This window comes from Carassius carassius, chromosome 21 (assembly GCF_963082965.1).
Source record: "Carassius carassius chromosome 21, fCarCar2.1, whole genome shotgun sequence".
In the NCBI taxonomy this organism is placed as follows: Eukaryota; Metazoa; Chordata; class Actinopteri; order Cypriniformes; family Cyprinidae; genus Carassius; species Carassius carassius.
In genome coordinates, this window is record NC_081775.1 from 16,079,946 (window position 1) to 16,107,886 (window position 27,941).

At 36.4% G+C, this 27,941-nt stretch overlaps 3 protein-coding genes across 3 annotated transcripts; 2 read left to right on the forward strand and 1 right to left on the reverse strand.

Annotated features, from left to right (window-relative positions):
* Nucleotides 1-4,081: 4,081 nt before the first annotated feature.
* Nucleotides 4,082-19,405, forward strand: ralgds (ral guanine nucleotide dissociation stimulator). Its single transcript, XM_059503486.1, has 17 exons — nucleotides 4,082-4,379; nucleotides 11,357-11,661; nucleotides 11,746-11,820; nucleotides 12,074-12,267; nucleotides 12,358-12,482; nucleotides 12,867-13,082; nucleotides 13,687-13,790; nucleotides 13,942-14,026; nucleotides 16,071-16,148; nucleotides 16,328-16,414; nucleotides 16,515-16,547; nucleotides 17,179-17,300; nucleotides 17,410-17,680; nucleotides 17,878-17,952; nucleotides 18,051-18,317; nucleotides 18,415-18,529; nucleotides 19,151-19,405. The coding sequence occupies exons 1-17, from the start codon at nucleotides 4,137-4,139 to the stop codon at nucleotides 19,324-19,326; spliced, it is 2,571 nt and encodes an 856-aa protein (XP_059359469.1). The 5' UTR covers nucleotides 4,082-4,136; the 3' UTR covers nucleotides 19,327-19,405.
* Nucleotides 19,406-21,287: 1,882 nt separating this feature from the next.
* Nucleotides 21,288-23,566, reverse strand: si:dkey-31c13.1 (uncharacterized protein LOC100002197 homolog). The gene is given in 7 exon segments (XM_059504439.1): nucleotides 21,288-21,403; nucleotides 21,405-21,727; nucleotides 21,840-21,929; nucleotides 21,931-21,993; nucleotides 22,335-22,451; nucleotides 23,162-23,284; nucleotides 23,376-23,566. Coding segments are annotated over 7 exon segments (924 nt in total). The 5' UTR covers nucleotides 23,550-23,566; the 3' UTR covers nucleotides 21,288-21,369.
* LOC132097634 (SWI/SNF-related matrix-associated actin-dependent regulator of chromatin subfamily B member 1-A) lies at nucleotides 23,558-27,666 on the forward strand. Its single transcript, XM_059503488.1, has 9 exons — nucleotides 23,558-23,728; nucleotides 24,066-24,177; nucleotides 24,291-24,420; nucleotides 24,696-24,833; nucleotides 25,819-25,946; nucleotides 26,059-26,225; nucleotides 26,348-26,538; nucleotides 26,946-27,077; nucleotides 27,265-27,666. The coding sequence occupies exons 1-9, from the start codon at nucleotides 23,645-23,647 to the stop codon at nucleotides 27,302-27,304; spliced, it is 1,122 nt and encodes a 373-aa protein (XP_059359471.1). The 5' UTR covers nucleotides 23,558-23,644; the 3' UTR covers nucleotides 27,305-27,666.
* Nucleotides 27,667-27,941: the final 275 nt, after the last annotated feature.

Below are 27,941 nucleotides of genomic sequence, written 5' to 3' on the forward strand. Positions count from 1 at the left end.
TAGCACTCTCAAAATACATGTGTCCTTTCTCAGGATGACACAGGCTTGTTAGGAGAGGAGACTGGGTTCAGGGTGAATATTGTTTGCTAACACTTATGCGAGAACTCTGATGGCCTTGATTCCTGGCAGGAAGGGTAATAGAAAAGTTCTTTAGCCCTGTTTAAGTGCCCAGTGGAAAAGGGCTTCCAGATCCTATAATCACCTGGCTTTTGATATGTCTGGGCAAAATGAAAAAAAGAGATCAAATGAAGCTTCTCCAAAGATTTATAAACCATGCTGGTGCTGTAAGAGAACAACAAGCTGTTATCTGTCAATCTCAGCAGAGAGCAGCGCAAATAAGTGGTTGTGCAACTGAGTTCCAGCGGCAGAGATAGCCTAAGTATACATGTTACTGCAATCCCAAACTTTTTGGTGTCATGGGTCGTTATTTCTGTTAAATATTGCATGGATATTTAGGTCCATATATATATATATATATATATTAGTTAAGAACACTTATTTGTGAAATATTACAATTTACATTTTTTTACTTGAATTTATTTTTCCTGTGATGCCGGAGCTAAATTTTTAGCAACCATTAGTCCAGTCTTCAGTCTCACATGATCCTTCAGAAACATTACTTTTATATGTTGTTTTGTCGCTCAAGAAATATTTCTTATTTTCAGTATTGAAAACAGCTGTGCTGTGCTTTAATATTTTTTGTGGAACCATGGTACATTTTTTAGGATTACTTGATTAATAGAATTTTAAAAGAACAGCATTTCTTTGGAATATAAATATTTTGTTATGTTACAGATTTATATTTTTGCAGAATAAAAGAAAATAACCTACTCACCCCAAATCAAACTTTTTAGTAGTAGTGTACATTAATAGTAGATCTAAAAATGCTGTTGTGTGGTTATTGTTCAATTCTAAGAACAACATTTTACTGGGAAAAATACTGCATCAAATGTCGTATAACATGACACTGGATTGAGAGTTCACAGAGCGCCTGAATAAATAAACTGTATGATGTGCATTTATGTGTATTCTGTGTTCTTGTTCTGATGCATAGAAATCGTACAGTATAATAACTCTGTGTGATTGCTCTGCATGGCAGCCGAGCATAACTAACAACTGTTTCAATTCAACTAGAGATCCCAGGGTTATTCACGTCCAGTTCAGTTTGTGCTGCCTTGAATTATGGCTGCAAATCTATTTTCAGAAGTAGTCACAGCAAATATCAGTAAAAGCTTATATGTGAATCCTAAATCAAGCTTAAAGTGATTGCAGAATAACTGAGTTTAAGGTGCAAACATTTTTACACTTAGCTCTTATTCTTCCCCATAATACCGGCAGTGTTGTACTTTATACTGACACCTATTGGTTCGGCTTGTCTATGGATATTGAGTTTGTTATTTTGTTTGCTTCCTTTTGTTGAGGTGTAATGTTTATGCTTTGAAAAGTGCTGCAGATACTGGCTATACATATTTTTGTTGCAACTATAATCAGTACTGAACAACTGAATGACATGGATGGCCAGGACATGATAGCGACATCCTCCATGGAATTAATAGCTTTTTCTAGAAGATTGATCTCTCAAGGTTCTTTAAGGTATAGTTCACCCAAAAATGTAAATTCAGTCATCGTCACCCTCATGTTGTTCTAAACCAATAAGACCTACGTTCATCTGGATGAAAACCGACAGCTTTCTAACCATGCATCTGCAACGTTAAACAAAAATTAAGACTTTATTCAACAATTTCTTCTGTTCCGTGTCAGTCTTCGACATGCAGTCACAAGAATACATCATCTGCTACATCAATATTCATCAAAGTATTATTTGCAATATATATATATATATATATATATATATATATATATATATATATATATATATATATATATATATATATATATATATATGTATATGTTTATATATATATATATATATATACAGTACAGACCAAAAGTTTGGAAACATTACTTTTTTTAATGTTTTTGAAAGAAGTTTCTTTTGCTCATCAAGCCTTTGATCAAAAATACAGAAAAAACTGTAATATTGTGAAATATTATTACAACTTAAAATAATAGTTTTCTATTTGAATTCACTTATTATAAATTATTCCTGTGATGCAAAGCTGAATTTTCAGCACCATTACTCCAGCCTTCAGTGTCACATGTAACATCCAGTCTATCACATGATCATTTAGAAATCATTCTAATATTCTGATTTATTATGAGTGTTGGAAACAGTTCTGCTGTCTAATATATTTGATGAATAAAAGGTTAAAAAGAACTGCATTTATTCAAAATAAAAAAAATTCTAATAATATATATTCTAATAATATATTTTCTTTACTATCACATTTCATCAATTTAACACATCCTTGCTGAATAAAAGTATTGATTTTATTTAAAAAGAAGAAAGAAAAAAAAATTACTGACCCCAAATTACTGACCAGTAGTGTATATTGTTATTAAAAAATATTTATATTTTAAAAACATAGCTTCTTTTTGTCTTTTTTTTTTACTTTTATTTCATCGAAGTATCCTAAAAAAGTATCACATGTTCTAAAAAAATATTAAGCAGCAGAACTGTTTCCAACTTTGATAATGAATCATCATATTCGAATGATTTCTAAAGGATCATGTGATAATGATCCTAAAAATTCAGCTTTGCATCACAGAAATAAATGATAATTTAAAGTATAATAAATTTAAAAACAATTATTTTAAATTGTAATAATATATCACAATATTACATTTTTTTCTGTATTTTTGATCAAATAAATGCAGGCTTGATGAGCAGAAGAAACTTCTTTCAAAAACATTAAAAATAGTAATGTTTCCAAACTTTTGGTCTGTACTATATATATATGTATGTATATATTCAGTGCAACTTCTTCAGTGCAGGTCACAGCTTCCAGCAAAAAACATTTTCCTTCACTTAGACAGCCGTCTTGTCAGATTTCACGATGTAACCATAATGGTTACCTCATGGAAAACACCATCATCCCCAGCAGGTGCCTCAGACAGCTGCTGCTATTTCTCGCAAAACACAATTTCTCTGGAGGATTTCAATTTCCTTAGAGCTTTGTGTCAGTGCTGCAGTCATCCTCGAAGAATAAGTCACCAGTATTTTCCAACAGAGGGCGCTATAGTATACATGAATCATCATCATGCTGGGGGTATTTTATTATTATTATTTTTTACTGGTAACTAGGCTTGTAGCTCAGCAAATATTTTGAGGTTGAAACACGAATAACCTACAATTTAGGTTGTTCATATATAGTGTAGGTGTCCCAAAAAAGGACGGATCAGGAAGAAAATGTATTAACATGAGCCAGCGTACATGAAAAGTCCACTTTGTTCCAGTTTGAGTATTATATCAGTAGCATGATGTTTGCATAAAACATGGGACCTTTAGCTCATTGTACCCTTTAGAGAACAAATAATATAAATATAAATTGTAAAATATTAAAATATAAATTATTATTGTTATTATCTATCTATCTTATTTTGTTTTATTTTAATTGATTAATTTACAACAAAACAAAGCTGTGCAATATGCTGAATAGCCATTTACGAAAGACAATATATGCTGCTTTAAAAACTAATTTTTTCTTTCAAATAAAAATATTTTTATTGTTTTGTTTAGATATTCTTCATAGTGCCACAAAAGTCTGGATCACAATGCCAAAATTAACCTATGTGAAATATATTTTGTATTATTTTTTAAAATAATAATCAAAAATCTGTAGACAAAAGAAGTGTTAAATGCGCTTATTATGATTGTTGTTTCTATTAATATAAATAATTATTGAGTCACTTTAACTCATTAAGCAAATCCTTTTTATTCATTAATGTTTAAGCCATAAACTAAATAATGAATCATACAATAGTTTAGCATAATTGTTTCAATTGCTTTCGTTTATTTTTGGCATATGAAGTTACAATCAAGCGATTAAAAGTGATATTTTTAGTAGCTCAGAGTTCCCGGAATTTAACGTCACGATTTTAGTCATGGAAGGGGCGGGGCCATATGCGCGTCGGGGGTGGCTGAATTCTCTTAAGGGGCGGGGCCTAGCGGCTCAGGGTATTCCCTTCAGCCAAACTCGCACAGACATACAGTCGTTGCTACGGTAGAAGTCTGGATGACAGGATATGGAGTCGTAAACAGAGACAGTGACAGTCTTTCAGTAATGGTCTACATTATGGGAATGCAGTCGGACGCCCTCGGTGTCAAACCCACGTCCCTGGACGAGCTGTTTGAGTCCAGCACATGGAAAATTAAAAACATCTGGGATGGGGTGAAGCTGGAGATCGCACCTGAAGATGGATGTCCGGTGGTCTTAAATAGTTTTACGCATTTGGACCCTGACCTGCCTGTCCTGGAGGTAATACACAGATTTAACCGAACTTATTTTCATTATGTATGTATATATAGAAAGAGAGAGAGAGAGAGAGAGAGAGAGAGAGCGAGAGAGAGAGAGAGAGAGAGAGAGAGAGAGAGGAAGACACACACATACAATAGATAACTCCCACAATATCAATACAATACACTACAGTATTATAAAGATATTTAAAAATACTGACAGTATAGTATTTAGAAATATAATTTTATTTTGTTAGAAATTACATTTTGTGTGTATTTCTGCGTTGAAATTCATGTTTTTATGATGTATTAATTTTTATATGTATATATGAATGTTAGGTTTCTTTCACTGTTTTATTTCTAGACATTTAATTTCAGCACATTGTTTGAAGCTGTGCTGGCATGAGTGTTTCTGTTGTACTTTGCCAGTGTTTCTCTCTTTTATAGAAAATTGCAATTTATAAACTCGTTGCACATCTGCCACCTCAGTTACAAATTCTGCTGGTTTTATATGATCTTTGTCTTTTAGCTATATGATATTGACTGCCAAGATAAATACGACAAGGCAGTGTAAATGCATTGCACAGAAATCTCTTGTTCTCGATGGCCTACATGAAGTAAATCAAAACTCCACCATAATCTTGGCAAGAGCACTGGCACACTCTGTTTTCCTCGATTCACTCTGTCTCCAACTTTCCCCTCTCTAATTCTCCTCAGGAAAGGCCATGGAAATATAACAGTCAAATGAGAATCACGTTCCCTTCCCTTTAGGTATTAAATGAAAACACAGGCTTTAGTTAAAGGTGTGGAAAAAATGCTGTAATATGGTATTTATTATCTAGGAATTTTGCTGACCTGTTAATAAAATCCAATGTTATTGATGCTCTGTTATTTCTCTAGTTTGTTTATGATGAGATTGCCCACAATAGTGCAGATATGTTAGCTGAGAACGAATGATTATATTTGAGAACATCTTATATAATACATGAGCATGCATTTACTTGATAGTTGTGATGAAAGACTTTCATTATTGATTTCCTATTTGTGACTTATCAAACTCTGCAGCGCAAAATGTTTTTCTTGAACGCGAGGGAATTATTTTATCACCATGGCAGTCACACATTTTTTACAGTTGTTAGTTGTTACACTAAACCTGTGATATCTGACTGTGGTTTGTGAACAGCATGTCCTTTTTTTATCTTGCATTTCAATGGCAACAGCACATTGTTGTGACTTAAACTGCAGTTCACACCAAAACTTGTTTACGACAATGAAGCTTTACCTCAGTCACGCGCAAAAAGAAGGATCCAGCGTGTCACCAGTTGCTAACCTTCACGGGACTAAATCTAAGCTGCTCTCATTACACAATTAGTGATGGTTAAATCTCCCATTCCACCCACTAGAGCCTTTCTCCTTTGTGGGTGCATTTGCTCTGACTTGTGGGTGCTGTTTGTTTTCCTTCCTCATTACAGAAATCTAAATTTATTTTCCATCCATTTTAATGTGAAAAATGGTTGACTCGTCGACTTACAGACGTCCAAAAAGTTGGCTCTAGGGTAACCATGAGTGATGGATGGAGTAACTTTGCTTTTTAAATCCTTCTCTATTATCTCTCTCTCTCTCTCATCCTCTTTCATTTATGGCATAGGCAGTAAAAAATGGCAATGCAAGCACTTATCTCTGCTTTTATAGTGATTCAAGGCAGCTGATGGCTTGGCAAGAGCTCAGAATTGGTTACCTCAGCTCTGAAGATCGAAACCAAATCAGCCAGATGTAAAAGTTCCCTTGTATAATAGATCATTACAAGCTCAGTACATAGATCAGCTAATCTCTTAACGTAACAGCTGCTATAAAGCATCCAGTGTAAGGTCTTGTGTAAGAGCACTTTAATGCTGTGATTGTCGACAAATAAGTGGGTGAAATTGTTACGATCAACTTGAGAAAGAGTGATTGATAGTTTGTTGCCTCTGCACATTAGCTTGACTGGCTTGAAGAATACTGTTTGGAGCGTGATTTGAGCAACAGAAACTCATTCTGAGAAAATAATTGTTTTCATATTTTATAATCTCGACAGGTTAAAAAAAAAAAAAGACTTTCTGTATTCAGGCACATAGACTTCGATACCAATAGAAAATTGCTCCTGAGGCATATTTCCAAGATGTCCGTCATGTGTTTTAGATTTAGATTAAATATGGTCCAAGATACTGTCAGCCTGTAAAGAAAATAATATACAACATACACTGTTGATCAAAACTTTGGGATCAGTATGATTTTTTTTATGTTTTAGAAAGACACTGCATTTAATTATCATAATCATGTGAAATATTATTACAATGTAAAATAACAGTTTGCTGTTTTTAGAAAATTCTCAGCATCCATTCCTCCTGTTCAGTGTCTCATTATCCTTCAGAAATCATTCCAATATGCTGATTTGCTGCTCAAGAACCACTTCTTCTTATTATTATTAGTATTTGATGAAAATAAGTTTCAAAAGAACACTATTTATTTGCAATAGAAATCTTTTTCTACATTATAAATATCTTTACTGTCACTTTCGATCAGTTCTTCCAAAAAAAACAAAACAAAAAATCTTACTGACGCAAACTTCAATGTTGTAAAGGTTCTTTGATTGTTGGCCAGTGAACAGCGGTCGTAGAATTGACTGGCACTTTTGTCACTGGGTTTTCACTCTAATCCATTTTGTCATTGTTCTTCTGTGTTTGTTAAAAGTGTTTACAAATTCTGCATTTTTCTTAAAGAGGCCTTTGTGTGATAGATTGGATTCGGAATGTCATAATGGGGCCGGCAGAGCTGAGCTTTGTATAATGAGGAGAACAGACAGGGGTTACATTGACACATACAGAGATGCTTTTGTCCTGAAAGATCTCTTGAATGGAAAGAGAAGGATGAGAGGGAGGAATAGTGGGATGGCAATGAAGAGAAAACAAGGATGTGAGAGGCAGGAAAGGGGAAAGTAACAGGAATACATAGGTGTGCATTGATGTAATTAAACAATTGTACAAGGCATTAAATATTAATAAATATGCCACTGTTAAATCAGGTTTGTAAGGTTAAGTTTAGAAAAGCAGCTCAACTAGTAGAGCATAAAGTGCTACTGATGCCAAGGTCATGAGTTTAGTTCCCAGGGAGCACACATACTGATAAATTGTGTAGCTTGAATGCACTGTAAATCACTTTAAATAAATGGTCTGCCAAATTTTAGTGCGCCAAAAATGAAAAATCTTTCATCTTTTATTTGTCATATGAAAAATGTGGACAAATACATTTCTGCAATGTGCAAAAAAAATCTGCTCTCAGAATAGTTGCATCCATTCCTTATATCTTCATCTGCGATATACCGGAGCCAGAAGCCACCGCACTCAGAAGTTGTGAGCCGCACTCCGGCAGAGTCGGGTAAATCTTTTTCCAAGGCTTATATTGAAGAATTCCTTCCTTAGCTCTGCTAATCTCATTTTGAAGAGCTGGAACAGATTTCACAAAAACCTTGGCTCAACCAAAACACAGGCAAAAAAGCGACAACAGCTTCCAGTGATTATTAACAACATCCAAGCCAAAGAAAAAGAAAAAATATGGATAATACCATTTATCAAATGAAAAATAGTTGCATTGTGCAATCAATAAATAAAAGCTCATCAGAGGTTAATGGTTATAATTAGCTCAGTGATTTTTCCTCCATTGTTTTGGTGAAAGTTGATGCTCAGTAAAAACTTTTTTAAATTAATCTTTTCAAATATACAGTAATGTTTTTCTCTTGTAAGATATTTAAAAATGTCATTTATTTTTGTTGAATTTTCAGCAACCATTATTGTAGTGTTTAGTGTCAAATGATCCTTCAGAAATCCCTATTGTGAAAATCATGACACGTTTTTTTCACGATTTTTAGAAAAAAAGAAATTCATTTGAAATACACTTTTGTGTACCAGCGTAATAATATTTAGTCACTTGACAGTAAATTGAATGCATCTTTGCTAAAAAAAAAAAAAAAAAAGTTTATACCAACTCTCACATTATTTGCCTCGTGGTTCGAAAGCCAGAAGTCGTCAGTGGGTGATAAAAAAAGAAAAGGTTGGAAACTTCCAGAATAAGGCGGATAAGAAGAGAAATCACCTTTTCACCTTTCACTGCCTTTTTTCCACTGTTTGCAGCTGTGAATCTATGCTGAGGTTTAATGAGCTGTAACCAAGTCTGCTGAAAAACCTACTGAGCAATGCCAAAATACACAGAACGCAGCTTCACTCTGCGTATCCAGTCTCTCTCCAGATTAATAACTCGTACAGGACTGTGAATCTTGAGAGAAAATATGAACCGTAATCCGAATCCATAACCCTCATGGCACAAATAAGCATAATTTTGCTCCTGACCATTACTAACAGAAAAGAGATTTGGTCGGAGCTTACAGTGTCTTAAGCTGTTTTCCGTTCAAGGCATTTATAAATATTGTATTACGAGATAAAATCATTCCCAGAGACAATATTTGTCACAGCTATGTGTCCTACCCAGCCAAGGCAATAAAAGCAAACATGTGCTGAGGTATTTAGACAATGTTATGACACATAATAAAAATATGAATGAAGCCAGGCGTATTAATGATCAGCAGGAGGACAAGCAGATTGATCACTGCTGCTTTAAATTCCTTTCATCTGACCTCATATATTTGCATTCTGTCTTTATTTTTTTGCAACAGCAAAGCAGTCTGTGCAGGACGTGTTTTTGCATTACGGTATGCAGTTAGTTTTTTCAGTTTTACACAAGACGGACACCTTTGACAGCGGTTTTTTATCTGTTTTTCAACATTTCACGCCATGAGCAGCACGTTCTCACAACACTTTCCTGTTTAAAAACAGCTAGTTTTGCATTCAAAAAGATGCATTTTTAAAATGGAACTAGTTTTAACTTAATGAAACTAAACTAAAACTAAATAAAATGTCTTGTGTGAGTGTCACGATAAACCAAGTTGTCAAAATCACAGCCTATTGATATCTATTTTTAATATAATCTTGTTTTTCTTGATGTGAATAAGTTAAAGAGGACACGTAATAGGGCTTGTCCTCTAACATCTTTTAACTCCTCCCTGATTTTGACAGGAGGAATTCTGCATTGTTTTTGTGTTTTCTCAACATTGTTTGTAAAGGATGCAGCTGTCTAGGAAGCTGTTCCGCAGTAACTTTTCAGCACTCTTTGTCTTTTCACAGGAAACCCTGTGGCTTTAGTGGATCAGAGGCAGTCGAGGGGTTCACAGAGCAGAGTAAATGCATTCTGTCAGGCTTTTTTGTGACTGTGATCACCTCATACAATTATAGGTATAATGCAAACCTATGATTAGTGAGAAACAATATTGTTTCACCATATAAACATTTGTTACGCTTTCTCTGACCGTATATTGTGAGGTGGATTTTCCCTTAGAAAGTACAGCAGAGTGTAGTTTCTGTGTCTGTTTTGAAACATCAGACGTCGGAGACGGACATTTATAGTGCTCTGGTGTTGTGTCAGGCAGACCCCCCTTCTTCAGGCCTGTTTGGGTTATCCTACTATTGCTCACAAGTTTTAATTGGAGACAGAGGGACTTTCCAAAGTGTGTGTGAATTCACTTTTTGTTTTGCTTTATTGTTTTGCTGAGGTGGTCTACTTTCCCTTTCCTGTATTTACTTGCACCAAGATACTCTCATACTAATATAATGTAATATAGATGTAAAGTGGTTTACTTCTCCTTTTATTAATGTCTTAATTTACTTAAACCATGTCCAACTTTAAATGTAATATAATATTATGGCCACTCATGCATGGTGTTTCCTTGCCTAAAGCCTTGGAGGGATTGATAATAGAAGTCTATATCCAATTTTTCTTAATTAACTTAATCTTTGAGGATAATATAATATAATTTAATTAAATATTATATAACATACATTGCTGAAATACTCTGAGTAATCCATCATTGTTTGTAATGATCAGAGGGAAATTGTCTCGCATCTACATCTTGTGTGTTTTACAGGTTTGTGTAACGGATCTGAAACTGAAAGAAGCGTTGTTCCTTTTTTTGCCTATTAATGTACTTCCACAATACCACAGCAACGGTATTTGACAGAAACTGTTATGTGGCTTGTGTGTTTGTTACCATAACTACTCCTGGACAGAGCCCTGGGGTTGAGTTATCTGTTTAAGCAGTCATCTCCTGACCATACACTGACTCACACCCACACTTACACAGGATACACCCTCACACGACTGGCTCACTGCCTAAGGCAAAGCTTTCGGTCACTTCCCACAGTTCCCTGGGATTTCCCTCTTACTTTCCATTATGACGTCAAGTACAAGTAGTTGCAAATTACTAACTGCAAACTTTCTCAACTTAGCATTATATTATATAAGATCCATACTGAATTAAAGCGTACAGTTTTAGTTTTTATAATCATTTATGTCAATCTTTGTTGGTCAGAGAGTGAATTTAGACTCAAATGAAAATTTTAGACCATTTGTTTGCAGAACAGGTGATCCATTTCAATAGGTGTCTGAGACCACTGTCGTACTGGCCAGAGAAAGCTGCTAAGTGCACATTTAAGATGTGGAGTTAAAGGGCTGGGTTAGCCATGTGACAGTGGCTGATAAAGAGCCACAATCTTGGTCTTGTGTGCTCTGTGTTAAGGCTGTGTGTGGATTAAGGAAATGAGCAGTAATCCCCAACTCACCCTTAAAGTCCCTGCCGTGCTAGAACTGTGTGACCTTGTAAATTCACCACATAAATGCAGAGAGAAGAATAGCACTTGAAAAATAATCAGTCATCTTTGCTGCCATTATTATGATAAGGTGCTCTGTGAGACTGAATGGTAGAATGTACTTCTGTATTGACTTATTGTTACATGACGCCCTGGAATACTTGATTCTGATTGGTTCGTCAGTGAAATGACCACAAAATTGTGTATTTAATCATTTTCTGTAATGAATATAATGCTAGGAATACTCAACCCTTTTCTTTATCTGTAGAGCTCAGTTCAGGAGATTGGAGAGGAGGTAGAAGACGGAGCCATCTATACCATCACACTTCGAAAAGTCCAGCTCCACCAGACGGCTAGTAAGGGGCAGCGATGGCTGGGTGTGGAGACAGACTCTGCCCTCAGTTTGTACGAGACATGCAAGGGTCGGACTATTAAGGCTGGCACGCTGGAGAAACTAGTGGAGTACATGGTTTCGGCTTTCAGAGGAAAGGACTACACATACGTCACTATTTTCCTCTGCACCTACCGAGCTTTTGCCACCACCAAACAAGTGCTGGACCTGCTGCTGAACAGGTAAACAAGCCATCAACCCCAAGTACTTTTGGAAATATAAAAACATACACTATGTTACTTAAAATGCAATCTTATCTATGTAAGGTATGCCAAACTGCATGATCAGCCAGTCTCAGGCAAGCCAAAACTGTCCTCAGAGGACCACACAGATCTTAAAAAGTAAGTATTTACAGTGTTAAACTGAACCCAATTCATTTGGATACTGTTAAAAGAGAGTTTGTTGATTTTTATAATTACCATATTATAGTTACCATAGCAGACAATAATTATTTGTTTTGTTATTTTTGGTTGTACTGTATTGGTATATCCTATACCACCTAATCATGACTTAAAATAATGATTGGCTTATTGGTATCGCACAGAATATTGATATTGATGCATTCTTTATTCTTTTTTTTTATGTGCATTGCAGTACTGTCTCATCTATCCTGGGTGCATGGCTGGATCAGTACTCTGAGGATTTCTGGAGCCCTCCTGACCATGAATGCCTGCAGAGCCTCATATCCTACTTGCAAATGAACTTCTCTGGATCAGACCTCGAGAGACGAGCCCATAACCTTCTGGAACACTTCCAGCATCGGCAAAACACAGAGGTTGAGCTTGAAGGTACTGATGATAAAGTAACCCACTGAATCTCATATTAAAGGCTAAACAACTGAAAAACTGATTGTTTGACAACTTGCCTCTTCTTTGCAGCTGACCTGTGCACCTGCCCCTTTGCCACACCAGAGGAGAGCAGCTTGGATGATGAATTCTCTCCCTCACACTTCATGTCTTTCAGTCCTGCCCTAGTCGCTGAGCAGTTAACAGTCATGGATGCGGTAAGAGATCAAAAATGTTCAATCTTTCAAAAGTTTAAGCAATCTAGTGGTTAAGGATCTTAGCTGGTTAAAGTGGGCTACAAAAGTGTAGGCAAACTGAAGAGAGTATAAGGACACTCCTGTACCTTATCCTTTATGCAAGCTGTTCAATCCCATGTTGATTTATGGGGACTGTTTATGCACAAAGTATATGCTAGTCAGCATGTTTTGGTAGATTTGAAGAATTTAAAGATTAAAGTCAGCTGAGAGAATTAAACCTGAGAAAATGATTTACTCAAGTCGTTGCATGCCATAAATGTAAATAAAGTTGTCCTGCAAAACATTCTCAAGGCTAAAATCAAATGAAACAGGTGAATGCAATTAAACATAGTTTTTTTTTTACAGGAGCTGTTTAAGAGGGTGGTTCCATACCATTGTTTGGGTGGCATATGGTCCCAGCGAGATAAGAAGGGCAAAGAGCACCTGGCACCCACCATCCGTGCCACTGTTTCTCAGTTCAACAGTGTGACCAACTGTGTGATTGCCACCTGCCTGGATAACAAGTCTCTCAGACCCTTTCTAAGAGCGAAACGCATTGAACACTGGATAGAAGTGGCCAGGGTGAGGCATCATTTTAACTGTTTTGTTTTTCATGGAATGAAGTCAGAGGCACAAAATGCAAAATGTCTAACAAAACCAAAATCATACATTTCACTACTTATGACGTATTTTCGCTCAGTTCCATTGCAAGCTACTATGTTATGTTACACTTTTACCATAGTACATAATTTGTAATACATTATGACATTTTCATCACATAGACAGCTACAAGGCTTTTCTGACATAGTTGCCATAGGCATGTTTTTCCAATGAGCTTGGGTTGCAAAAATGGTGTATGCCTTGCATGGGGGTGCAACTCAAAAAGAGACGCCAAAATCATATCGAAGAAGCAACTCAAATGGTAAACCACAATTTTAAATGCTAGACCTAATGCCCTAGTGACCACATTACAACGCTCTGAAAACACCTACCTGCCACATATAAATTCTCTAAAAACACCCAAGGCAAGTTAGCATTATTGTAGCAAGTTTTGCATGGGCATGGGCCAATAGTTTTACTTTATTATAGGAACACTAGACTTTGTATATATAGGGCATCATTTTATTCTCAAGCAGCCCATATGTGTTATAGTTCATAAATACCTTTTTGATTGTCTTGACATCAGAAATGCCGTATCCTGAAGAGCTTCTCTTCTCTGAAAGCCATCCTGTCCGCCTTGCAGAGTAATGCCATCCATAGACTGAGAAGGACCTGGGATGATGTGTCCCGGTAAGAGTTTGAATGGATTTCTGTCAGTAATGATTAGCCAGAGTCAAGAATAAAACTTAGCATTAAAAATTGGAATGCTAGTTAATTAGAATGTTTGGATTTAACGTAGATGTAGCTGTTTGTGACTTGACCAGTTTTCTTCTGCTTACAGGGAAAGCTATCGCACTTTCCAGGAGTTGTCTGAAATTTTCTCCGACGACAATAATTATTCCCTCAGCAGAGAGCTTCTCATTAAGGTGAGTAAAGTGGTTGGTAAAGGGGTCCACGTGTGTTTTGCACACAGTTTTTCTCAAACTTTGCCAAACGTTCCCACACACACAACTGTACCAACAGGGTAAAATTACACCATGAAATAAATAGATCAGAATAATAACAACAATAAACTAAAGAGTCACACTAGTTACAATATAATACTGTTTTGAGCTGTTAACTATTTGCAATGGTTACTATTTACTATTTTTCATAGTGTGTTTTTTGGTGAATTAATATTAAAGGGTCAGTTTGACCCTCAAACATCATTATAATTATTAATGGTATATGGAACTTACAACAATTTTTAACATATAGAATTGTCCATGTTTTTTGTTTTTTTTTAAGATAATAACAATTGATTCAGTGATATCCTGACGACTGAACTAGGAAATGTTTCTATTTCCAAAAATCTTGTCACGTTGCAAGTCACATGTTCAAACACCTAGCGTTTTTCAAATTTTTAAAAGTGCACTATAAGCCACCAACGTTCACTGTATCTGTTGTTGGGGGAAGACAGGATGTGGTTATGTCAGACAGCTTAGTGACTTACCAGTCTTTTAAAGGCCTGTAAAACCATGTTTCTATAGCAGCCACAGGGTAAACAGAAGAGCCGTATTCAATTGCATAGTATGTGCAACCTGCTGGCCTAACGTCTTGCTTTCTATGGCCTGCTGAGTTTTGTTGAGTACAGCGTCAAATGCCTTTGTTGCACTTTTCACTAGTTGGCATGCTTCTGCATTTGATAGACGTCTTGAAAAGAATCCATTAGTGGTAAAAGCATTATGCAACTTTGAACAGTGAATTTTGCACGGTAATTTTTTCCTCAGCTCTGTGGTTAGTCTAATGCATGTTGTGTAAGATAAGAGATATATTCAGAGAATATATACACAATATACTATTTTTTATACCATATTACCATTGTTTACTCAACCGAACAAGTAATACTTTAAGGAAATAATACTATTATTCAGTAAAGATGCATTAAATTAATCAAAAATGATAGTAAAGAAAAGACAAGGTTTCCTTCAAACAAAATCCTGAAAAACGTATCATGGATTCAACAGAAATATTAAACATTTTTTAGCAATGATAATAAGAACCGTTTCAGCACATTAAAATTATTTCTGAAGGATATTGTGACCCAGGCTGCTGAAAAATTCTAATTTTCCAATTTTTGCCATCACAGGAATACATTTAAATATATTAAAATAGAAATTGTTATTTTAAATTGTAATAATAATTCTCAATATTTTAGTTTGTAGTGTATTTTTCAATCAGATAAATGCAACCTTGTTCAGCAAAAGAGACTTTTGAGCAGTAGTGTAGATTCTCTGAAAATCAGTCTTACACAACTTCACTTATAATCAAGTAAACTGATCTTGTTTTAACAAAACAACAACAAAAAAAGACAAAAACACTGAAATGTTGCAATGTTTTGTTAGAGAAATTGACTCAGTCCTTGTTATGGCAACCTGACGTTCCATGACACACAAACGTGACTCACAAAGATTGAGAAATTAAAAATAGGTTCAATTGAACTGATGTTATCTAGAAATCTTCACCGCAGAAGTGACTTCCGAAACTTGCCTTGAAAATAGCTGTCCCGCGATAGAGGGAAACCAAGCATGACAAAAGCTTTCCTTTATGTACATTCAACGTTAGAGAGGAAACTAGAGCAGAACATCGGAAAGCATCCTTGGAATGTGTGCTGACGCCGAGAACCTAGCATTTGCTGCCGTCCATTTTGAGGGAATTCCTTGGATGAGGTCAAAGGGCTTATGTACCTCCAGATAAACCCCTCCTTAACACCTAAGGGCTTCCCCAAGGTGTTGGCTGGCTCTATCACTAAACACCATACAGTCAACTCCACGTTCATCAACGTCATGGTATATCATGACAGTGCAGTCTTAAGATTCCACTTTGACAGCCTTATCTACCTTCAGGTTATACCACTGCTAATACTACGTCAATGTAAATGCTTTCACTTTGGAGACCCAAATTGATTATTTGAAACTGATGTCTCCACAGGAGGGCACCTCCAAATCTGCCATCGTCGAGATTAACCACAAAGGAGCCCAGAGAAGACACCAGCAGCAAAGAGACATGGTATGTACTGAAATAAATGTCACATAATGGCAGTTGAACTTGATATTTATTGAGCAACAGCGCCCTCTTATGGTCAAAACGGGTCAGATGTACCATTTGTAGGGTTCACAAGAAACTGTCCTGAATGGAATTGTAAACTTTGTTTATTTAGTGTCTTTCTTCTTCTTCCTTCTGTTTAGGGTGTTGTACAAGGAACTATTCCATACCTTGGCACTTTTCTGACTGATCTAGTCATGTTGGATACTGCAATGAAAGACTATCTCGAGGTGAGAGTTCAGTGGAGCTATGTAATATTTTTTGTAATTAGGAAATATCCTAATATATATATATTTATTTATTTATTATATATATATTTTTTTTGTTCAGGTTGGGCTGATAAACTTTGAGAAGAGAAGGAAGGTGAGTCACAGAGGAACAATATTGGAATGTCTTAAAAAGAATAATTTCCAAATAATAAACGATAAAACATGGACAGCCAATCAGAATCCAGAGTTTAATGATCTTACAGATTTAAGGCAGCACATGACATTACTGCGAACACTTATTATAAACAGAATGTTATTGCCTGTTGGTGTGGGTTTTTATTTTATGCCCAAAATCATTAGGATATGAAGAACAGATTGTGTTTTATAAATATATTTTGTAAAAGTCCTACAGTAAATATATCAAAACTTAATTTTTGATTAATAATATGCTTTGCTAAGAACTTAATTTGGACAACTTTAAAGGCGAGATTTCGATTTTTCTGCACCCTCAGATTCCAGATTTTCAAATAGTTATATCTCAGCCAAATATTGTCCTATCCTAACAGATTTATTTATTTATTCAGCTTTCAGATGATGTATAAAACTCAAATTCAAAAAATTGACCCTTATGTATGGTTTAGTGGTCCAGGGTTACGTATAGTTATCATCATTCTTGGCCTTAAGAGGAACACTTTTAATGAAACATATCAATAAATAAATACACAAGTAAACAAAATGAATAAACATAAATAAATGAAGTGCATTGTTTTTGTTTATTTGTTTAGGAATTTGAAGTAATTGCTCAGATCAAGTTGCTGCAACTGACATGCAATTATTACAACTTCACCAAAAACCAGCGCTTCATTGAATGGTTCAAGAGGGTGGAGAGACTTACCGAGACTGAGAGGTGAGAAAGACAAAAATATATAGGATATGATAGGAAAACAAATTATTTGAGTGATAATAATGTAAGATATTTTATGTATTAAACATCTACGGTTTCTTTTCTATTTCAGCTACTCTATGTCCTGTGATATCGAGCCGCCATCTGAGTCAGTGTGCAAAAAGAACGGGGGCATCATCAAACGCATGAGCGAGGAGTCGGGTTACAGCAGCGCTGGGACGTCACACTCTAAGTCCTTTGAGCGGCCGCGATTAAGCCAGTTCAAAGACAGTTTCAAAGATGGAGCAGATTCTGTCAGCCTCACCTCAGCGGCATCCAGCAGCTCAGACGCAGAGGAGACGAGTCTCAGTCTGCTCAACTCCCCAGAAACAGGAAGTCAAAGAGTAAGGCCATATTGTTTATCTACAGACCTAATAGTATGCTTATCATATATATATATTTTTTATATATATTTTTTTTTATAAAATAAAAAATATAATTTGATTTATACCAACCATTTATATATACAGTATGTGTGTGTGTGTGTTTTCTAATATACATAGTGGCTCTGTATTAACCTGACTACTGACTCTCTCTCCAGACTTCCACACCAACTGTGAAACATTTTTCATCAACCTCAGATACAGGGGAGCTTGCTTCTGATTCCTCTTCCAAGGTATTTGCATTTTCTTGAGCATGTTTGTCATTTAAATAGAAACATAATACTTGCTATTGTGAGCTTTAAACATAATCATTAATTTCTCTGTTTTCCAGCTTTGGGAGTCATCCACTCCTTCATCTTTGGAGGCCTCCGGACTAGGCTTGGGTTTGGAGTCTGGCTGCAGCAGCTCCACCTCCTCTTCTTCATCCTCAGTCTCCATCTCCACAGGGCAGACCTTCCATTTTCACAAACGTTCGGTCTCTGGTGTCTCAGACTACTCGTCTCTCTCCCTGCCGCTACACAACCAGCAGGTGAACGACTGCTGCATTATCAGAGTCAGCCTTGACGAGGACAATGGCAACATGTACAAGAGCATCCTGGTGAGTGAGACATTATAGGAGATAGACAGAGATATATATAACAAAGAATTGATGGAGGGGTAATAGAAAAATTGATCTTGATGGTTGTGTTTTGCAGGTCACTAGTCAGGACAAAACCCCGGGTGTCATCAGGAAAGCCATGGCCAAGCACAACCTGGACTATGACAGGTCAGAAGACTATGAGCTGCTGCAGAGGGTCTCCAAGCATAAAGGTAAAAACCTGAAACAGGAAGTTGGGGCTAGAAATATCGAAGAGCTTGTTATTTATAGGGCTTTACTGTATAGGGATAACATTACTGGCAGATATTAGAGATCTTATTGTTGTTGTTTTTTATGGTTATTTAATGTTTATTTCCACTAGTTACATTTAAATGACCTTAGCCATCATCTAACCCTCTCATTTCATATTTCACCAACTATTTAATAACAATATACATTATAATGTTTTTTTTTTTTTACTAATTAGACATTTTAATATTTATCGGTTATCAGCCATAAATTAATAGCCTTTCACAGTCTGTCAAAATCTTGATTTGCTCATTGCTATTGCTAGATGATGGCGGGTTGTATTTATCAGACGAAAACATTTTTAGATGTCCATTTTAGGTCTAATTTCCAGGAAAAATAAAGGCTTTAAATTCAAATGTACTGTAAATATATCAGATAAATGTTTATTTAACTTTTTAGAGTGCATTACGATTTAAATAGTCTGAAATCTAATACACATGCACTAAAAGCTGCAAAACTCCAGTTCTAATTTTGACAGTATTTTCAATTCCCAGTTATGCTTGTTGTTGATATTTCTAACCTTCATTTTGTTTTTTTCTCCACAGAACTTAAAATCCCAGATAATGGAAACGTTTTCTATGCCATGAACTCATCTGCCGACTACGACTTCTTGCTGCGAAAGCGTGGCGCCCCCAAAACCTGCCGCTCGAAGAGCTCGCCGAGCCTGACTCTACCACGCATGAAGCAGAAAGGGTTCAAAATACCCAAGGGCTTCTTCTGAAAGAGCTCTGCGGAGTTCGGCAAGCCTGAAGCTGTTGGGCATTACCAAGAGTCACTTTATTAACCCTGAAAGTGTTATCTGGATCAATTGCATTATTGAACTGCTCGTTTCTTGCAGGAAGCTGTCCCTGTGTTTCCTGTCCCTACGGACTATGCGACAGGCACAGGAGGAACACTGTGGTTCTAACAAGGTTTGCCTTAAGACTGCACATAAGAGGCGCACTGTGTGGGAAGCACTTACCAGATGCAGTCGTTCACGCATGAGCACACTAAACAAAGACATTTCAAGCACTTTAAACAGGTCCTAAAAGCAGGAGAGTAGTGATGTGGTCCTTGGTCCTTTTCAAATTCCAAGTGGATTTTCTATTGATTCACCTTCAAACTCTCCCTTCGGACTCAATAGCAAAATTTGCTATTTGCAGTCTTACAGTAAAGCTACAGTATTACATGTACAGTAAAACCATGTCAATTGTAGTCTTTTGTTGCTTTTTGTTCTGCGTGGCTGCTTTGACTGTTGCTGCTGCCAGTTTTCCTGTAGATGATTACAAAATGAAACTAACCTTTCAGGTAATAATCAGATCACTCAAGACTGTAAGATTCTCTTTTGACTGCTGACTGACTTGGTTAAAGTCACATTTGAGCATGAGGAGATGACCGGTCTGGGCTGCAGGATTTACACTGTTATTTATGGTCATTAAATAACCATAAATAATATTACTTGTGCTTATTAGTGTACAGAAATGCAAATGTTGCTATCTAAGTCTTAGAAATGTATAAATGCCAAAGCCGTTCTCTTTTATTTGCAGCTGGCCTCTCGCTGTGATTCACATTATAACGCTGTAACTCTACAGAAAGGCTTTTTTTGTACCAAACACTGTGAGTGGCTTCACCCTGCTAAGCCTTTCTGCATTGTGAATTAAATCCATGAGTGCTTTCTTACCTTGTGATCTAATATGATGAGCAGAAGATTTGAGGGTATTTGAAGAGATTTCAGATGTGAATGTTAGTGTGTGTGTTATCATTTGAGAGAAATGATAAAGAGGAATTTATATTGTAATAAGATGAAAGAAATACACCAAGCGTTTTCTGACACTATGCCAACTATATAGCTGAACTGGACCAAATTATAGATTGTGTGTAATTTATGATTTATGGAAAGATCAAAATACATGGAGAAAATATATGCCAATATACCAGTTTCACTGTTAAAAATATCTTCTTGACAAATATGCTATCAGGAAACTACGACCATGAAGTGAAATACTCCTACCTTCAGCTCCTCATTCAACACACGTGCCATATCCAGATTCATTTTCTATGTTTTCGTCCCCTTTTTACCCTTTTGTATTTCTGAATTCTAACTCTGAATGTTAATGTCAAAGTTTGAATGTTGAATTTTAGTTTGTGGCATTGCCCCATTTTTATTTATTTCTAAGTTTGTAATTGTTTTATTTATAATTTTATTGTTGTGAAGATAATTAATAAATGTACCTTCCTATGTACAGACAAGCACTACATTTTTTTAAAGAACTTACAAAATAAATGTGGAGGCCACTGAGACCCCAGAACGTGACGCTTCTGTGTGTTTTTTTTTTTCATTTCACCTACAAAAGCCACATGGCAAACAATGTTACTGTAAACACTTTTCCAGAAGATTCCTCAACTATAGAAAGTCACACAATTAAATAAATGCATCAGTAATAAACATTAAAACAGGTATGATTTATAAATAAACATGGGTATCAATTAATTTAAATTACATTAAATGTAAAAGTTTTGTTACAAATTCGCAACAAATGTACACCCTTATTTTTTATTTTTTTAGATATTGTTAAATTAATACTTTAAATTGGGAGGAGAACTGAGGAGAACAAGGTCTCAGGCAATAATCATAATTGGAAAAACACATTTTATAATTATTATTTTGTGGTCATTAATACAAGAGGAACAATAATAAATACTTAAGAATATCATGCAGATATTGAACCTAACGCAACAAGCAAAAAACTACATTACATCTGCGTTTAAGGCTTGCAGCCTGCTTTCACTGCTTCAGCACAATGGCCAAACTTTCAAGAGGCTGGATGTTTTTTGGGGATTATGCTGAGGGTTTTGAGGTATCAATTTTTTTTAGATGGAGGTGTGTAAGACAGGGAAAGGGTTTCATTGTGAGGGGTATGATGCCTCACATCCTCTAAAAGGTCATTCAGTCGAAAAGTCAAGGAGTCCAGAAATGGCTCTTCCTGTAGATGGTAAGTGAGAGCTGAAATTTCCCGCAGTAAGAGCTCACACCTTTGCCTTTTCTTTGTCGTGCTGGAGTCTCTGGGAGGATCACTGGTGTCTTTGTGAGGAGTGATGCTGTCATTGGGAGGGGTGCTGCTAGTGTCCACTGGCTCACGAACCTAAAGTGATGAATAATATCATATGTCCTTTAGGTAATGGCTGTAAGTTAACTCTTTTTCACAATGTAATTCATTATGTAAACAGATCTCCTGAAAATAAATGATTGCTGACCTCTCCTACCACAGGATGGTTTTTGTGCTCCTCGATCCCTGGGAAGAAGGCAACATATTGCTCCTCAAGCTTCACTGCTGATGGTTTTTTTTGTTAAGGCACATCTCAGACACGCAGATCTCTCCTTCCTCTGTTTATGAATGTCACCAGGTATCTGAAAAAACATAGAATACCAATTCATTTTCTTACTTGTAGGCACCTATACCCATTTTGATTTCCCTTTACACTCGCACAATGCTGTTTTTCTCTCAACTCTGTGTTTTCTTCACATATATAAAATTACTGATGTATTCATTACACACGCAACACACAAACTGCATAACATACTATATTGACATTCTTCCATACATTAAATTTTTACTATAAAGTTATATTTTGCTTTAAAACTAAAATTTTGTTGTTGGTTCCCTTCATTATGTAACAGTAGAATGAGCCGGTCGTAACATTTATAGTCAAATTATTTAGCTCAGTCACTGAATAATAATAAATATACACCTTGTAATCAGGGAATCTGATCAGATGAACCACATATATTCTGGCTGGGCAGTCCAATTTCTTTGAGTCTTGAAGACGTCGCCTCTCTTCATAACAATGGTCTGAGAGGTCATCAACCTAAAGACAATACACAATATACAGTTTGACATTCAATCTGAGTTGATATTTAGCGCCCATACTTGTCAAAGAGGCAAACATACATAACAAAGGCTTTTCAATAAGCTACTGCTGACTCTACACATAATATGAAATGTGACCCTGGACTACAAAACCATTCGTAAGTAGCACAGGTATATTTGTAGTAATAGCCAACAATACACTGAATGGGTCAAAATTATCGATTTTTCTTTTATGCCAAAAATCATTAGGATATTAAGTAAAGATCATGTTCCATGAAGAACTTTATAAATTACCTGCAATGAATATATCATAACGTAATTTTTGATTAGTAATACGCATTGCTAAGGACATAATTTGGACAACTTTAAAGGCGATTTTCTCAATATTTTGCACCCTCAGATTCCAGATTTGTGTCACTGCCAAATATTGTCCGATCCTAACCAACCATACACCATTTGAAAGCTTTTTTTATTCAGCTTTCATATGTTTTATAAATCTTAATTTCAAAAATTGACCCTTATGATTGGTTTTGTGGTCCAGGGTCACAGAAGTCCCAGCCATTGCTGTAATCAATACAGTAATACAGTGATCAATCACATTGAGATGGTCCATCTGCTCCATCGACATGAATTGAATTGAATTGAATCAATCACATTGCCACAATGGGCAGAGTGCATGCAGGCCAGGGTAACGGTTTATTGACATACCAGTTGTAGTTGTCTTGTCAGTTTTTCATGTTTGTGTTAGTCTACCCCTCGGTGACAGGAGTAGACCCTCCTCCCCACCACCATGAAGGGTATCCCGTCAAAAGGAACATATTGGAGTTTCCACTTAATTTTTTTTTGGATAAGGGTTTGGGGTCTGTAAGTGAACTAAAGTAAATCGGTGTTCTCAGCGTATATCTAGCTTTGGGAAATACACCAAATGAAACCTGCTTTAAATCTCACCGTCCACACCAAAAGCCTTGTCTTTCGTCCAAACGATGAACTTTGTCATCGTGTCCTCCTCGAACCCCCTAAGTTTACGATCAAAACACCCATTTGAGGAGAATCGTTGACAACAACCGTTTGGCATTTCGCAGCGAAATTTAGCCATACTTACGTCACTCGCTCGTGGCTGTATCCATTCTAGCCACTTCCGGCGCTTTGCTAATACGCGTGTTCAAAGAACGTGTCGCGCTAACGTTCACCATGGCGTTAAGCAAAACATACGGACAGAAACCTATTAAATTCCAGCTGGAGGAGGATGGAGAATTTTACATGATTGGATCAGAGGTGCTGCAATTTAACGCACTAATCTTTTTTTATGTTTGTATAAACCGCATATTGATTTGCATTGAGTGCTACTAACGTTACATTAGCTAGCTGAAATGATTATGATAAATGATTGTTGTCATTTGGGATACGATGTCTAACTGATTGATGAATCATTGAAAAGAATCAGTCCTGGCTTTTTACACATTAAATAACCTTATATGGCTATCCTTTGCGGTGTAGTTGTGTTATTACACAACTCTCATTTACCAGAAATAACGAGAGTGCATTCACTGACAGAGCCACGGCTAATTATTTAGTCAGTCCTTGTCATTTCCCATTATGTGTCTGTTTTTAGGTGGGGAATTTCTTGCGTATGTTCAGAGGATCTTTATATAAACGCTACCCATCCCTCTCAAGAAGACTAGCGACCGTAGAAGAGAGAAAGAAGATAGTAGCATCCTCTCACGGTAAGTGTGAGTTCATTGTAAACATTTGATTCGAGGTCTAACGATCTAAAAGGGTTAGAGTAAGCTGGAAGTGGCACTTTCTGTCTTACAGTATAAGCAATGTTTTGTGTTAGATCACGGTTACACCACTTTAGCCACCAGTGTGACGCTGCTGAAGGCCTCAGAGGTAGAGGAGATATTTGAGGGACATGACGAGAAGTACAAAGCCGTGTCCATCAGCACTGAACCTCCGGCTTATCTCAGGTGAACCATTTCTCACCTTTGATAAAGAAAATACAATGCATTGTTTCTACATGGTCATTAAAAAAATATTCTTATTCATAATAAAAATTAAATTTCTCATAAATAATTAATATTATAGTCTTGTTGCATTATATAGGTCGTTTAAATAATACACTTAGGGAAAATAAACTTCTTTCATTGAGGTTCTCCTTTCCTCTGTTGTTGCAATAAATAAATTATATTTATATAAATGTCTTTTATGGGTGTTTTTTTGTTTGTTTGTTTTTTTTTTACAGGGAGCAGAAAGCCAAGAGAAACAGTCAGTGGGTGCCCACTCTTCCCAACAGTTCCCATCACTTGGACGCTGTGCCTTGCTCCACCACCATTAACCGCAATCGAATGGGACGTGACAAAAAAAGAACCTTCCCGCTCTGGTGCAATTTTTCTCTCTCTTTTTGAAAAATAATCTTACAATTTCACATTGAGCTGAGCATCACAGTTCATAAAGTGAGTGAAATTCATCAGTTTTTGGCATCATATGTGAAAACATGTAAAGACTCACTCCTGTAATGATTTTGTTCTAATGCCTGCTTAAAGTGACAGTCCACCCATATACACACACACACACACACACACACAGTGTTGGACATAGTGTGAAGAGCTGGGAAATAGGCAATATTTCTTTAATACAGCTTCCAACTTTCTTGTCTCTAGTTGAATGTTGCCTATTTAAACATCTGCCATTTGCTTGAGAGATTTTTGAGGAGGAAATCTTCTTGCACAGTGAGTTGTCTGGCAAGAGCAGATGTTTATCTTTGTGCTCCAACTGTCCTGGTTTTATGTTCATCAAGACACCATATTTCACATTGGTTTGTCTGTGATTAAAGTTGTAGCAATTGTAGCTCTTTCATGGATGTTGACTTTGTGAAGCTCTTAGAGTTCAGTTTTTTTGTGGAAACCGGGTCTTTGGGCTGAATATTGAGGTTTTCTGTCACTTTTGCTGCAATAGTTCTGCATTGTTTGTACACAATCCTGCTTTTTGGTGTTTGACGGCCCCGATCATTTACTTTCGGTTTTTGCCCACTATTCTATTTTACTGCTGAAGTCTTGCCATTCTTTGTGTACACAGTCATAATTGTAAAGACTGTTGTTTTTAAGACATTAAACAGTTGGGACATAAAGATTACAGACATTCTTGCTTAATGAGCTTGCATGATTTTCCCTTATGCACTTGAACTGAACACTGCTAAAAGAACTTACATTGTACTACACTGATATTAAACCTACAGAATATAGACAACAAAAATATATAAAAAAAAAAATAAAAAAAACTCTAGTTATGTATCACATTGTTTTGTTCTACCCGTGTGTAATTTAGCTGATTTAATGTTTTTACACCCTGGATGTGTGCTGTTACAGCTTTGATGATCATGACCCTGCCGTCATCCATGAGAACGCCACTCAGCCTGAGATCCTGGTGCCCATTCGACTGGACATGGAGATTGACGGACAGAAGCTGCGTGATGCTTTCACTTGGAACATGAATGGTAGACTCCCCTACACACTTCCTGGGCAGCATCCACTCAAGTTATTTTTGAATGCTCTTTATTCCGCATTACACAATAGCCTGGACTCTCTTTTTTTCCCTTAACCTTAAAGAGAAGCTAATGACTCCGGAGATGTTTGCTGAAATCCTTTGCGACGATCTGGATCTGAGCCCACTGACCTTTGTTCCAGCCATTGCCTCGGCCATCAGACAGCAGATAGAGTCCTACCCCACAGACAGCATACTGGATGAGCAGATGGACCAGAGAGTCATCATCAAGGTACATGCATCATTCTGTCCTTGATTTCAATGATCCCATCTTTAAACATCAGATTTTGTTAATTTTCAGCTAGATGAAAATAGATCATGATTTTTTAATTGCTCTTGTTTTTATCTATGTAGTTAAACATCCATGTTGGGAACATATCTCTGGTAGACCAGTTTGAATGGGACATGTCTGAGAAAGAGAACTCTCCTGAGAAGTTTGCTCTGAAGCTGTGCTCTGAACTGGGCTTGGGAGGAGAGTTTGTCACCACTATCGCATACAGCATACGCGGCCAGCTCAGCTGGCATCAGAGGACCTACGCCTTCAGGTTCAGCCTCGTGCACACACATACACACACTCGCACTGAAATCCTTTATTAAAGGACACTGTATCACAGTCCAGGCAGAATATAAATCCTTTTAAAGCTTTTTCAGAGATAACATTTGGAAAATTGCTGTATTTTGGTTGTCCCCATATAATTACAAAGACATTTTTAGAGTTTGACTCATTTAAATGTTTTCCCATTTATATGCTAAAGAGCAAAGGAAATTGTTTTACAACTTGAACTTGCAAACAAATGTGAACTTTCTCCAAGTTGCACATCATTTCAGACTGTTCCTGATGTCTAGATCATTACAAAACTCATCAAAAAGCTCATGGCCTATAGCTGTCTGCAATTTAGCTGAGTTTTGTGAAACTACTAAAAAAAGAAATGAACAACTTGTCTTTTTGTAGTGAGAACCCTCTTCCCACGGTGGAGATTGCCATCCGGAACACAGGTGATGCTGACCAGTGGTGTCCACTGCTTGAGACACTGACAGATGCTGAGATGGAGAAGAAGATCAGGGACCAGGACAGAAACACAAGGTAAGAGAATTAACTGCCTTACTTAAATTACCATTTTAGCAGATGTGTACTACTAACTAGAGAGACGAGCCATATGTCAATGACAAACTATTAGTTCTCTAAGACCAATAGTATTAGTACTATTTACAGATTTTCATTTGGAGATTTTGGAGGTGTTGTGACTCATATCAAACGTTTTCTGTTTCAGACGAATGAGACGACTTGCAAACACGGCCCCAGCATGGTGAAAATATCAGCCCCCTCCCACAGCCATGTAAATCTGAAGAGAGGCAAATACCAATAGAGCTACAACCCAGTGTTACTGACATAAAAACATAGAGACATTCCACTGGCCAGTCATGATCCAGTCCCTCCAGATCAGAATAACATACTGAAAACTAAAGCAACATCTGTTCCAGTCTGGCCTATAGTCAAAGCCTGTTGTGACCTGCCCCTGTACCCAGTCTCTGTCATCTTGGAGACTGACAAGTCTCTGTCTTGAAATGTTGAGAATATTTTATGGTATCTTTATTTGTCTTGTTTTGTGTTTGTGTATAGATGCCATTTTGTAAACATAATGTGCTTTTAAATAAAATTAAGATTAAGAAAATTTCTGTTAGAACGCTTTTTGTTCCCAAAACTTACAATGCACATGCAAGGACAGTCCCAATGGGCCAAGTGTCTCAAGAAATAATAGTCTCAGTATTGTGTTCTGAACAAGCAAACTAGTCACTCAAATGTTGTAGATATGGGTATAAAAATATGAGCCATATTTTTATTTGCAAAGCAGAAATGTCCAACAAACTAACAATCCAATGGCAAATACAATACAAAAGAAAACAATTCATTCCTTCAAAAAAAACAAATGCATATGTATTCATATTT